This window comes from Eleutherodactylus coqui, chromosome 7 (genome assembly GCF_035609145.1).
Source record: "Eleutherodactylus coqui strain aEleCoq1 chromosome 7, aEleCoq1.hap1, whole genome shotgun sequence".
Lineage (NCBI taxonomy): Eukaryota > Metazoa > Chordata > Amphibia > Anura > Eleutherodactylidae > Eleutherodactylus > Eleutherodactylus coqui.
Genome location: NC_089843.1, coordinates 73,850,662 through 73,864,213, shown reverse-complemented (window position 1 = coordinate 73,864,213; position 13,552 = coordinate 73,850,662). Strand labels below are relative to the sequence as shown.

Sequence of the window (13,552 nt, the reverse complement as noted above, 5' to 3'; positions counted from 1 at the left end):
GTTTTCACATGAAAAGGCCTCACATCCAGGGGCTTTAAAAGGTTTGCAAGAGCGATATTGGGCCGTGAATCACGGCCCGAAATCGCTCTCACCAGTAGAAAGGGGACCTAAATATCACATGTTTGTTTGTATGTACGTACATATAAATGTTTAGATGTGTGTGTAAATATGTATAATAAATACAGGGGTGGACAAAAATATGGAAACACTATGAAATGCATGGCTTAAGTTACATAGGATTATGAAGTATATCTCAATAAGACATGTAGAGACTGGTTTTAAGTGGAGGTAATATAACACAGATGCTGCTGGGTAGATGTGAACACCTGCTCGAGCAACAAGGTTCCATTGGTCGGGGGTTTGAGCCACTCAGCTCCTTTTACCAGTTAGCTCCCAAAACCACCTAGAGCAGGGCAAGAGCTGAAGTAAATACAAATTTGGTGGGAAAGCTCTCAGCCAAGTAGGGGTAAAAAGGGCAGCTCAGTGCTAATGATTGAACTCCCAAGCATTTTGTATGGTGTTTCCATATATATAATGACAAAATATGTATAAATATCTCTTATAGATATATATATATATATATATATATATATATATATATACACACTTGTTAGAAATTAATTTTACCTGTTATTTGACAACCTAGGTTCTGCTCGGTGTGTAGGAGATACGTGTCCTCTGAGAATAAACATTGTGAAATCTGCATGTCTTGTACCTCCAAGGTAATAATTTGTGGTCTTCTAATTATATTTCTCCTTCTTAAGGCCAACGTCTTTTGAGTAGGGTCATACACATGAGCTTTTTTTTTCCCTGCATGGCACTGCGATGCGATGGAGAAACAAATTTTGCATGTTCCATCTTTCTGCGTGCTCCCACAACGCCCATTGTTTCGAAGGGGGCCAGCGGCAGCACCGCTAGCCCCATTGAAAAAACTGTTGGAGAATCTCTGTGATCCTCTGTTGTGGCTGTCACAGCCGCGCTGGAGGGACCCTACACGTCGAAGCAATGTGAGGCTGTTTTGCCATGAAAACGTCGCACATCCATGGGGATTTCACATGGTGGGGGCAGGATTCACGGAGTTTGGTGCAGATCTGCAGCAGATTTCGCTCTCAAATTGAAAAGGTGAAATCTGCTGCAAATCTGCTCCGATATCTGCGCCAAAATCTGCAGCAAATCGGCTACGTATGAGCGCCCCCTTAGAGCTTGTTCATATGTGGCTTGTATGCTTGCGATTTTGTTTGCACAGATTTGTGGACAGAAAATCAGCAGCAGAATACAGCTGCAGAAAAGTGGATGAAATTTGCAGATATACGACTCACTCAGTATTACACTGCTTTACAGAATTCATGAATGTCACTGTTCTTACCCTTATTACCCTTAAGGCCCATTTACACAAGCCGATGATGGCTCAAAGATCACTCAAACGACAGTTTGAGTGACAGCTTTGAGCGATCATTTTCCATAAACTATTAAGCCTTAGCTGAAAGCAGTTAATAGCCGGAGGGCTCCTATCTGCATTCAGCTCCTTTGTTCTCCAGCGTGAAACATGATTCTATACATGTACAGATATAACAAAGTTTAACATGACTCTAAATTAGAGATGAGCGAACACCAAAATGTTCGGGTGTTCGTAATTCGAAACGAACTTCCCGCGATGTTCGAGGGTTCGTTTCGAATAACGAACCCCATTGAAGTCAATGGGTGACCAGAACATTTTTGTATTTCGCCGATGCTCGCTAAGGTTTTCATGTGTGAAAATCTGGGCAATTCAAGAAACTGATGGGAACGACACAGCAACGGATAGGGCAGGCGAGGGGCTACATGTTGGGCTGCATCTCAAGTTCACAGGTCCCACTATTAAGCCAGAATACCGGCAAGAGTAGGGCCCCCCCCCCCCCCCTCCCAACAACTTTTACTTCTGAAAAGCCATCATTAGCATGGCATACCTTTGCTAAGCACCACACTACCTCCAACAAAGCACAATCACCGCCTGCATGACACTCCACTGCCACTTCTACTGGGTTACATGCTGCCCAACCGCCCCCCCTCCCCCCCACAGCGCACACCAAAGTGTCCCTGCGCAGCCTTCAGCTGCCCTCATGCCACACCACACTCATGTCTATTTAGAAGTGCGTCTGCCATGACGAGGGACCGCAGGCACACACTGCACAGGGTTGGCACGGCTAGGCAGCGACCCTCTTTAAAAGGGGCGGGGCGATAGCCCACAATGCTGTACAGAAGCAATGAGAAATAGAATCCTGTGCCACCGCCATCAGGAGCGGCACACGTGGGCATAGCAATGGGGAACCTATGTGCCACACACTATTCATTCTGTCAAGGTGTCTGCATGCCCCAGTTAGACCGGGCTTTTTAATTCATAGACACAGGCAGGTACAACTCCCTATTGTGAAGTCCCTTTAGACCGACAGCATGGGTGGCTCCCTGGAACCCACCGGCGGTACACAAAAATATCCCATTGCATTGCCCAACACAGCTGAGGTAGTAATGTCGTGCTTAATGCAGGTGGGCTTCGGCCCACACTGCATGCCCCAGTCAGACTGGGGTTCTTTACAAGTGGACACATGTAGGTTAAACTCCCTGTGGACCCACAGCATGGGTGGGTGCCAGGAAGCCACCGGCGGTACATAGAAATATCCCATTGCATTGCCCAACACAGCTGAGGTAGTAATGTCGTGCGTAATACAGGTGGGCTTCGGCCCACACTGCATGCCCCAGTCAGACTGGGGTTCTTTACAAGTGGACACATGTAGGTTACACTCCGTGTGCACCTACAGCATGGGTGGCTCCCTGGAACCCACCGGCGGTACACAAAAATATCCCATTGCATTGCCCAACACAGCTGAGGTAGTAATGTCGTGCGTAATACAGGTGGGCTTCGGCCCACACTGCATGCCCCAGTCAGACTGGGGTTCTTTACAAGTGGACACATGTAGGTTACACTCCGTGTGCACCTACAGCATGGGTGGCTCCCTGGAACCCACCGGCGGTACACAAAAATATCCCATTGCATTGCCCAACACAGCTGAGGTAGTAATGTCGTGCATAATACAGGTGGGCTTCGGCCCACACTGCATGCCCCAGTCTGACTGGGGTTCTTTAGAAGTGGACACAGATGCATTTACAACTCCCTGTGGACCGACAGCATAGGTGGGTGCCAGGAAGCCACCGGCGGTACATAGAAATATCCCATTGCATTGCCCAACACAGCTGAGGTAGTAATGTCGTGCTTAATGCAGGTGGGCTAAAAATTTATTTGATTACACTGTAGGCGAGGGCCCACAAAAATTGCTGTATCAACAGTACTAATGTACATCCCAAAAATTGGCCATGGCCAGCCAAGAGGGCAGGTGAAACCCATTAATCGCTTTGGTTAATGTGGCTTAAAGGGGTTGTCCCGAGGCAGCAAGTGGGTCTATACACTTCTGCATGGCCATAATAATGCACTTTGTAATGTACATTGTGCATTAATTATGAGCCATACAGAAGTTATAAAAAGTTTTATACTCACCTGCTCCGTTGCTGGCGTCCTCGTCTCCATGGTGCCGACTAATTTTCGCCCTCCGATGGCCAAATTAGCCGCGCTTGCGCAGTCCGCGTCTTCTTCTTTTCTGAATGGGGCTCCGTGTAGCTCCGTGTAGCTCCGCCCCGTCACGTGCCGATTCCAGCCAATCAGGAGGCTGGAATCGGCAATGGACCGCACAGAAGCCCTGCGGTCCATGAAGACAGAGGATCCCAGCGGCCATCTTCAGCAGGTGAGTATGAAGACGCCGGACCGCCGGGATTCAGGTAAGCGCTGTGCGGGTGGTTTTTTTAACCCCTGCATCGGGGTTGTCTCGCGCCGAACGGGGGGGGGGGTTTAAAAAAAAACAAAACCCGTTTCGGCGCGGGACAACCCCTTTAAGTGGTAAGTAGGCCTGGAGGCAGCCCAGTGTAACGAAAAATTGGTTCAAGTCACAGTTCCAACGCTTTTAAGCGCATTGAAACTTTTAAAAATTGTTTAGAAAAATTATTTGAGTGAGCCTTGTGGCCCTAAGAAAAATTGCCCGTTCAGCGTGATTACGTGAGGTGTCAGGAGGAGGAGCAGGAGGAGCAGGAGGAGGAGGAGGAGGAATATTAGACACAGATTGATGAAGCAGAAATGTCCCCGTTTTGGATGGTGAGAGAGAACGTAGCTTCCATCCGCGGGTGCAGCCTACGTATTGCTTACGTATCGCTGCTGTCCGCTGGTGGAGAAGAGAAGTCTGGCGAAATCCAGCCTTTGTTCATCTTGATGAGTGTTAGCCTGTCGGCACTGTCGGTTGACAGGCGGGTACGCTTATCTGTGATGATTCCCCCAGCCGCACTAAACACCCTCTCCGACAAGACGCTAGCCGCAGGACAAGCAAGCACCTCCAGGGCATACAGCGCTAGTTCAGGCCATGTGTCCAGCTTCGACACCCAGTAGTTGTAGGTGGCAGAGGCGTCACGGAGGACGGTCGTGCGATCGGCTACGTACTCCCTCACCATCCTTTTACAGTGCTCCCGCCGACTCAGCCTTGACTGGGGAGCGGTGACACAGTCTTGGTGGGGAGCCATAAAGCTGGCCAGGCCCTTAAAGACTGTTGCACTGCCTGGGATGTACATGCTGCTCGATCTACGCACATCCCCTGCTACCTTGCCCTCGGTACTGCGCCTTCTGCCACTAGCGCTGTCAGCTGGGAATTTTACCATCAGCTTGTCTGCAAGGGTCCTGTGGTATAGCAACACTCTCGAACCCCTTTCCTCTTCGGGAATGAGAGTGGGCAGGTTCTCCTTATAGCGTGGGTCGAGCAGTGTGTACACCCAGTAATCCGTTGTGGCCAGAATGCGTGCAACGCGAGGGTCACGAGAAAGGCATCCTAACATGAAGTCAGCCATGTGTGCCAGGGTACCAGTACACAACACATGGCTGTCTTCACTAGGAAGATCACTTTCAGGATCCTCCTCCTCCTCCTCAGGCCATACACGCTGAAAGGATGACAGGCAATCAGCCGGTGTACCGTCAGCAGCGGGCCAAGCTGTCTCTTCCCCCTCCTCCTCATCCTCCTCATGCTCCTCCTCCTCCTCCTGTACGCGCTGAGAAATAGACAGGAGGGTGCCCTGACTATCCAGCGGCATACTGTCTTCCCCCGCCTCCGTTTCCGAGCGCAAAGCAGCTGCCTTTATGCTTTGCAGGGAATTTCTCAAGATGCATAGCAGAGGAATGGTGACGCTAATGATTGTAGCATCGCCGCTCACCACCTAGGTAGACTGCTCAAAATTACCAAGGACATGGCAGATGTCTGCCAACCAGGCCCACTCTTCTGAAAGGAATTGAGGAGGCTGACTCCCACTGCGCCGCCCATGTTGGAGTTGGTATTCGACTATAGCTCTACGCTGTTCATAGAGCCTGGCCAACATGTGGAGCGTAGAGTTCCACCGTGTGGGCACGTCGCACAGCAGTCGGTGCACTGGCAGCTTAAAGTGATGTTGCAGGGTGCGCAGGGTGGCAGCGTCCGTGTGGGACTTGCGGAAATGTGCGCAGAGCCGGCGCGCCTTTACGAGCAGGTCTGACAAGCGTGGGTAGCTTTTCAGAAAGCGCTGAACCACCAAATTAAAGACATGGGCCAGGCATGGCACGTGCGTGAGGCTGCCGAGCTGCAGAGCCGCCACCAGGTTACGGCCGTTGTCACACACGACCATGCCCGGTTGGAGGCTCAGCGGCGCAAGCCAGCGGTCGGTCTGCTGTGTCAGACCCTGCAGCAGTTCGTGGGCCGTGTGCCTCTTATCGCCTAAGCTGAGTAGTTTCAGCACGGCCTGCTGACGCTTGCCCACCGCTGTGCTGCCACACCGCGCGACACCGACTGCTGGCGACATGCTGCTGCTAACACATCTTGATTGCGAGACAGAGGAGGAGGAGGAGGGTGCTTTAGTGGAGGAAGCATACACCTCCGCAGATACAACCACCGAGCTGGTGCCCGCAATTCTGGGGGTGGGTAGGACGTGAGCGGTCCCAGGCTCTGACTCTGTCCCAGCCTCCACTAAATTCACCCAATGTGCCGTCAGGGAGATGTAGTGGCCCTGCCCGCCTGTGCTTGTCCACGGGTCCGTTGTTAAGTGGACCGTGGCAGTAATCGCGTTGGTGAGGGCGCGTACAATGTTGCGGGAGATGTGGTCGTGCAGGGCTGGGACGGCACATCGGGAAAAGTAGTGGCGACTGGGAACTGAGTAGCGCGGGGCCGCCGCCTCCATGATACTTTTGAAGGACTCCGTTTCCACAACCCTATACGGCAGCATCTCAAGGCTGATGAACTTTGCTATGCGGACGGTTAACGCTTGAGCGTGCGGGTGCGTGGCGGCGTACTTGCGCTTGCGCTCCAACAGTTGCGCAAGCGACGGCTGGACGGTGCGCTGAACTACACTGGTGGATGGGGCCGAGGACAGCGGAGGTGAGGGTGTGGGTGCAGGCCATGAGGCGGTAGTGCCTGTGTCCTGAGAGGGGGGTTGGATAGCAGTGTCAGGTTGGGGCACAGGGGGAGAGGCAGCGGTGCAAACCGGAGGTGGTGAACGGCCTTCGTCCCACCTTGTGGGGTGCTTGGCCATCATATGTCTGCGCATGCTGGTGGTGCTGAGGCTGTTGGTGTTGGCTCCTCGGCTGAGCTTTGCGCGACAAAGGTTGCACACCACTGTTCGTCGGTCGTCAGGCGTCTCTGTGAAAAACTGCCAGACCTTAGAGCACCTCGGCCTCTGCAGGGTGGCATGGCGCGAGGGTGCGCTTTGGGAAACAGTTGGTGGATTATTCGGTCTGGCCCTGCCTCTACCCCTGGACACCGCACTGCCTCTTGCAACCTGCCCTGCTGCTGCCCCTGCCTCCCCCTCTGAAGACCTGTCCTGAGTAGGCGTTGCAAACCAGGTGGGGTCAGTCACCTCATCGTCCTGCTGCTCTTCCTCAGAATCCTCTGTGCGCTCCTCCCTCGCACTTACTGCCCTCACTACTACCTGACTGCAAGACAACTGTGTCTCATCGTCATCGTCCTGCTCACCCACAGAAAGTTCTTGAGACAGTTTGCCGAAGTCCCCAGCCTCATCCCCCGGACCCCGGGAGCTTTGCAATGGTTGGGCATCAGTGACGATAAACTCCTCTGGTGGGAGAGGAACCACTGCTGCCCAATCTGAGCAGGGGCCAGAGAACAGTTCCTGGGAGTCTTCACGCAGCTGAGCAGGTGTCATTGTAGTGGAGTGAGGAGGCTGGGAGGAAGGAGGAGCAGCAGACAAAGGATTCTGATTTGCAGCAGTGGACGGCGCAGAACTGCGGTTGGACGATAGGTTGCTCGAAGCACTTTCTGCCATCCAGGACAGGACCTGCTCACACTGCTCATTTTCTAATAACCGTCTCCCACGTGGACCCATGAATTGTGCGATGACTGTCGGGACGCCAGAAACGTGCCTCTCTACTAATCGCGCCGCAGTCGGCTGCGATACACCTGGATCAGGAGTTTGGCCTGTGCCCACACCCTGACTTGGCCCTCCGCGTCCTCGGCCGCGTCCACGTCCTCTAGGCCTACCCCTACCCCTCAGCATGCTGTATTACCAGTGATTTGATTTCACAGGCAGGAAATAAATTGGCGCAAGACTGCAGGCCAAATATAATTTTTTCCCTTTTTTGAAAACGAAAGGCCCCACTGCCTCTAGTGAATGAATAATCTAAGTTTAATAACTGTGCTGTGGCCCTGCTAATGTGTCACAGAACTTGAGGGTAGCAGAGTTATTATAACTCTGGCAGAGCAGGTATTTTTTTCCAAATTAAGGAAAGCAAATGGCGAAGCCAGGAGTAAAACGTAGCTGGGTGCGTCTGATTTTTAAACGTTGCACACGCAGCCGACACGTGTCCACAGCCCTTAGGACGGACAGAGGCAGGTCAAATAGAATTTTTTTCACTTGTTTTACAAGCAAAAGGCCGCACTGCGTATATTCAATGAATAATAACTGTGTTGTGGCCCTGCCTACACAATTCTTTCCCTGTAGTATCAATGGAGGGTGCAATGCTCTGCAGAGGCGATTTTGAGAAGAAAAAAAATATGCAGCACAGCTAACAGCAGCCAGCACAGTACTGCACACGGTTAAATATGGCCCTAGAAAGGACCGTTGAGGTTCTTGAAGGCTACACTCACTCCTAACACTCTCCCTGCCTATGCAGCACTTCTGTCCCTAATGCCGGGTGCAACGCTCTGCAGAGGCGATTTTGAGAAGAAAAAAAAATTGCCACTGCTAACAGCAGCCAACACACAGCTATCAGTGGCCCTAATAAGGACCTTTGGGGGTCTTGAAGCCTACACTAACTACCAATTCTTTCCCTACAGCAGCTCCGGTACAAACAGCACTGTCCCTCATCTAACTCACAAGGCATCTGAGGCGAGCCGCGGGAGGGGCCGACTTTTATATTAGGCGGACACCTGATCTCCCCAGCCACTCACTGCAGGGGGGTGGTATAGGGCTTGAACGACGCAGGGGGAAGTTGTAATGCCTTCCCTGTCTTTCAATTGGCCAGAAAAGCGCGCTAAAGTCTCAGGGAAGGAAGTGAAAGTAACCCGAACACCGCATGGTGTTCGTTACGAATAACGAACATCCCGAACACCCTAATATCCGCACGGATATCAAGTTCGGACGAACACGTTCGCTCATCTCTACTCTAAATGTGTTAAAGAGGTTGTACCAAAATCAACTTTTATCACCCAGCCCAACCCTGAGGCCCCCACCGATCCTGACAACAGGGATTCTGTGTCCCCCTCTTCTCATCACTGCAGGGTCACTTCTTTCACCCACAGATGTCACACGTGTGGCTACTACTCCATTAATTTTAGTGGGGCTGATGGAAATTTCTAAGCGCTTATACTCAACAGTCCCATTGAAAATGAATAGAGCGACACTACACTTCTCACTGTGGGGGTGTAGTGAGGAGAAAGGAGGACACATTGCTCTAGCCAGCAGGTGGCACCATTGTATAATGGCAGAAAGAGAAAACCCCCTTGAAAACCCTGAATCCAAAATTGAATTGCAAAGGGTTAAAATCAGTGGAGCGCTTGTGTGCATGGTTGACCGCCGCTTAATTTATAAAAGGACCTAGGGATTAGCAGGGATCCAGTGGTCAGACCCCAATAGGAGATAATTTTTATTCCTGACGCAGCCCCTTTATATTTTTCCTTAGAGTTTGTTGAGGGGAACTATATAATTCTGAATATAAGATGTTCTTATTTCCTTATAGGACGGCAGAGCATGGAAACACTGTCCTCCATGTAATAAATGTGTGAAGCCATGTAAGTATCAGTCTGCCATATAAAGTACAGCAGTATAAGTGACCAGTACCTGAGTATTGTTCTGTGGCTTGTACTCTTTATTAAGATCTGCTTCCTTGTAATACTTCATGCTGTCATGAAGAGCTGAAGAGATTGGGTGGAACCTGGCGTTAGGCCCGATGAACCATATGCAAATAATTCCAGGTGGATAGAAAACCTAAAATTATCATAAGATTGCACAGCTACAGTATTAAAATAATTAGGCGCACCCCTAGCACATATAAGTAAGTGTTTGCTATGTCATTTGCAGTTATTTGGCTATATTACTTTCTTAGAATACGCAGCTGCTGCACCTTGTTGTATCCAGCCAGAACTCCGGAAATGAAGCTTCTTGTCAATTAATATATGAGGATATTGCATGAATTATTAAAGAGTTGATGCGGTTTTTTTTACACCAAAGCCAGTGGTAGGAAACCTACTGTATAAAGCAAGGGCTTATAATTCTTTTCATCCTTACACAACCAGGTGAAAACATTACGGAAATTTTCTAAGCTCGGCATTTCCCTCAGCGTACGGTGCACCCGCATCACAGGCCTCTCATCAGCCAAGCTAGAAACCTACTGCACACTGATGAGGGGCAAACACCCCCAAACAGCTGTCTGTGGATGGATTTCTGGCTTGGTTTCCTATTTCCAATCTTTGTTTTATAGACTTGTTAAAAAGTTGTACATTGATTTGAAGGAATGCTGCCATCCAATAGGTGGCGCTGCAGAGGTATTGTTCCATCTTCCTTATTTGCATAAATTACCCAGAGGAGCTTGCATGGTCATATAGGTCTCCTCCCTCACCTCTCTGTCTTCTCACACCCCTTCTGGGTGTTCTCCTTGGGGAAAGACAATGTCATCCCCCAAGCCACCCACCCCCTAGCTGTCTCCACATACTTTATAGGTGCTCTCCTTAAGGAGAGACGACCCCCAACTTGACCACTGTGCACAGAATACATGAGGGGTGCAGGTCTCTTGTGCACAGAATACATGAGGGGTGCAGGCCTCATGTGTTCCGCGCATCCCCAGCTCCTCTGTGCGCCAGGCATACATTTCTGGCATAATTTACGCCAGTTTGTGGTACAGACAAATTGCAAAAATTGTCATTTATCTATGCCAATATTTTGACATAGAATACTTAGTAGATGTCCCCTCATCATCAGATTGCTGTTAGGCAGACTGATAATAAGCATGCAGTACCATTTACGGCCATTGCACAATGTATGGAGTTCTGGTGCAATATGGTTACTGCGAACAGCCAGCACCGTTGGAAATTAGACCCCTTCCAATCAGATATTGACAACCTATCCTAGAACACCCTTTCTAAGCATTTGTTTAGTCACAAGAAACTTAACCCATTCCAATCCACTGTCTGACCTCTGAAGACATTATGATTTAAGGCTGTACAGCTCCGATATTGGAAGACGTCCATCGGGGTTCTCTTACTGTATATTGCCAGCCTCTCTGCTGTCGGAGCCTATCCAACGTGTCACCTCATGCAGTGCTGGCTTTAGCCAGCATATAGCGCCATTGTATAATGGCAGAAAAAAGAGTAAGCCCCCTAGGAAAACCAGGATATAAATTGGATTGGAAAGGGTTAAGGAACAACTTTAGTTTCATAAGATGTGTAACATGCTATACAGTAGTCTCAATTTTTAGTGGTGATGGTCTGGGTGCTGAGACCCCTCACTGATCACTGTAAGGCTGCATTCACGCGAACGTATATCGGCTGGGTTTTTACGCCGAGCCGATATACGTCGTCCTCATCTGCAGGGGGGGGGGGGGAGGATGGAAGAGCCAGGAGCAGGAACTGAGCTCCCACCCCCTCTCCGCCCCTCTGCACTATTTGCAATGAAAGGAGGTGGGACGGGGGTGGGGCTAAGTTCCACGAATTAGACCCGCCCCCATCCCGCCTCGCCCCATTGCAAATAGTGTAGAGGAGGCAGAGAGGGGGCGGGAGCTCAGTTCCTGCTCCTGGCTCTTCCAGCCTCCCCCCCTACAGATGAGGATGACGTATATCGGCTCGGCGTGAAAACCGAGCCGATATACGTTCGTGTGAATCCAGCCTAATGGAAAGGTAGAAGCACTTAGATGAGGACTGTGCACTTTTGGTTCTGATCTGCTTTTTTTAAGGCCCTGCTCATTGAAACTGCAAAAAAAAAAAACCAGGCAATTTTATGAAATATTGATCAAGTTTGATTTGGGCATATTGTCTCCCAAATCATTTACCTGCATGCTTGTGGATAAAGCTTCTATGGAAACCCCGAATAGGCAGTAAATACTTGGATGCTGGGAAGGCAAAGTGTGTGTATGTATGTGTACTATTTAGGATACTGTACGCTAGCCCAAATTTACGCAAAGAATTTGTCCAAGTAGATATAGACAACGTGAATGTGCTTGCGAATGCCTGACCATAACCGTACAGGTGCAGTGAACCCATTTCACATACATGGAATACCTCAGTGAAGTTTACATATATGTGCGGGCATTATATGAAGTACAAAATGGGACACAAACACCGGCCAGCACACTGCCCCTCGCGGTGTCCGAATTGTCATGAATATCTTCACATTGCATGAACTATTCTCTTTTGTGAGAACGGATCAGAATAGGAAATGTATCAAGTTGGTTTTAAAGCCATATTGAATATAATGGGTCCGTGTAAAGGCCGTCAGATACACGGACATGGAAAAAGCCTGTGTGACTAAGCCCTAAATATGATCTGAACTCCCGTTCTAAATTGTAACTTTGTTCTCTCTCCGGAATATTGAAGAATCACTCTGATTGCGTCACTCCTCAGCAGGCAATAAGGTCCATGTGTAGTCATCATGACTGCTGTATAAAGGATCACACTTGGTGACTCAAGAGAGGAGCAGTATCTTGGCAGATGAGCTGGAACAATCGGTCATAGTCTGTCTGGCGCCCTCTGATAGGCACTATGTTGTAGTATCCTATAATTCCTTTCACTATATGACACATTTCAGAGCACAGCATATCTATATACCTGGACAGAGATGCAGTATTCTCTCTTTTAGGGTAGGGTATGGACCGGGTAGCCTTGGAATGTAACTAAGGCTTAATTAAACAAAAATAGCATGGCATCTACATTTTCACCCAGGCCCATTAATTGTATGAACTGTAACACAATAAACATAATTGAGCATCTACTTACTTGCCCAGGGCTTTATTTCACAGCATGGACTCATTGCTCCTCTTGTAACCGTTGTGCTCTGGAGCACCATTCCTGCGGTAGTAATGTGGAAGGCTGTTTTCGGTGTGGAGACCAAGATCATAAGCGCAGCAGCTGTCCTCGCCGTTTTACCACCGGGGGCCACGAGAAGTAAGTTATGACACCGTCGCCCAACTGTATTTTATAAACATTGTAGATGTCATCACTCTATTGTTCAGAGCAGAGGTACACAACTGGCAGCCCACCTTCCTGCTAGTTTTGGCTCCCATCTACTAGATGGCTTCCTGGGTAAATTCAGCTGTGTTTCTGTAGGACGATTGCCAGGGCAGTGAAGGTTGGGTTTCCACCCAGCTGGTAAATCACTTCTGTGAGTGCTGCAGCGGCGTCCCATATTGACTAGAGCTTCACAGTATGATATAGCGTCTGATGACATGGTTGCTGCTCAGTCAAAGGTTCAGGGTGGAGAGGGCACAAAGAAAGAGCATTAAAGGAGGCATTGCTATTACTGAACCTATTGAGAAGGGGTACAATTACTATTGGGGCCACTGAGAGGTGGCACTATTATTTTGGGGCTACTGAGCGGTGGCACTATTACTACTGGAGCCTCTGAAATGGGGAAGGTAAAAGCATGCGTAGTGATAAGCCACACCCCATTTACCTTCCATTGTTATTCTGGCTGTGCAGATAATGAGATGAATGCTGAAAAGGTTTCTCTACAGGACAGGAAGTGTCAGCGTATTATTAGACTTAGTGGTCAGTGTGAAAATGGCAGAATTTTAGGATTCTTTTATGATATAGACATTGTGACATCGAAAATGAAAACAAAATACCACCAAAATTTATTTTTAAAAAATGTTTAACCCCTTAAGGACATGGTCCTTTTTTCCTTTCCTTTTTTTTTTCATTTTCATTTTATTCTCCCCACTTTTAAAAAATCATAACTCTTTTATTGATCCATCAACATCGCTGTATGAGTGCTTGTTTTTTTGCGGGACGAGTTGCTAATG

The 13,552-nt window shown here is 49.2% G+C and overlaps 1 protein-coding gene across 2 annotated transcripts in view; it reads left to right on the top strand.

The window, feature by feature from the left end:
- Window positions 1-13,552, top strand: part of ZCCHC4 (zinc finger CCHC-type containing 4) — a 32,277-nt gene that overhangs the window by 17,301 nt on the left and 1,424 nt on the right. Inside the window, exons 9-11 of one of the 2 annotated variants that reach the window (XR_010785808.1) lie at window positions 647-722; window positions 9,281-9,332; window positions 12,551-12,636. Coding sequence is in view for 1 of the 2 variants with exons in the window: in XM_066573219.1 (XP_066429316.1) it covers window positions 647-722; window positions 9,281-9,332; window positions 12,551-12,695 (273 nt within the window). In the remaining variant the exon portion in view is untranslated. Of the gene's footprint in view, window positions 1-646; window positions 723-9,280; window positions 9,333-12,550; window positions 12,696-13,552 lie in introns of those variants that run through there. The other variant, XM_066573219.1, reaches the window with a different exon arrangement.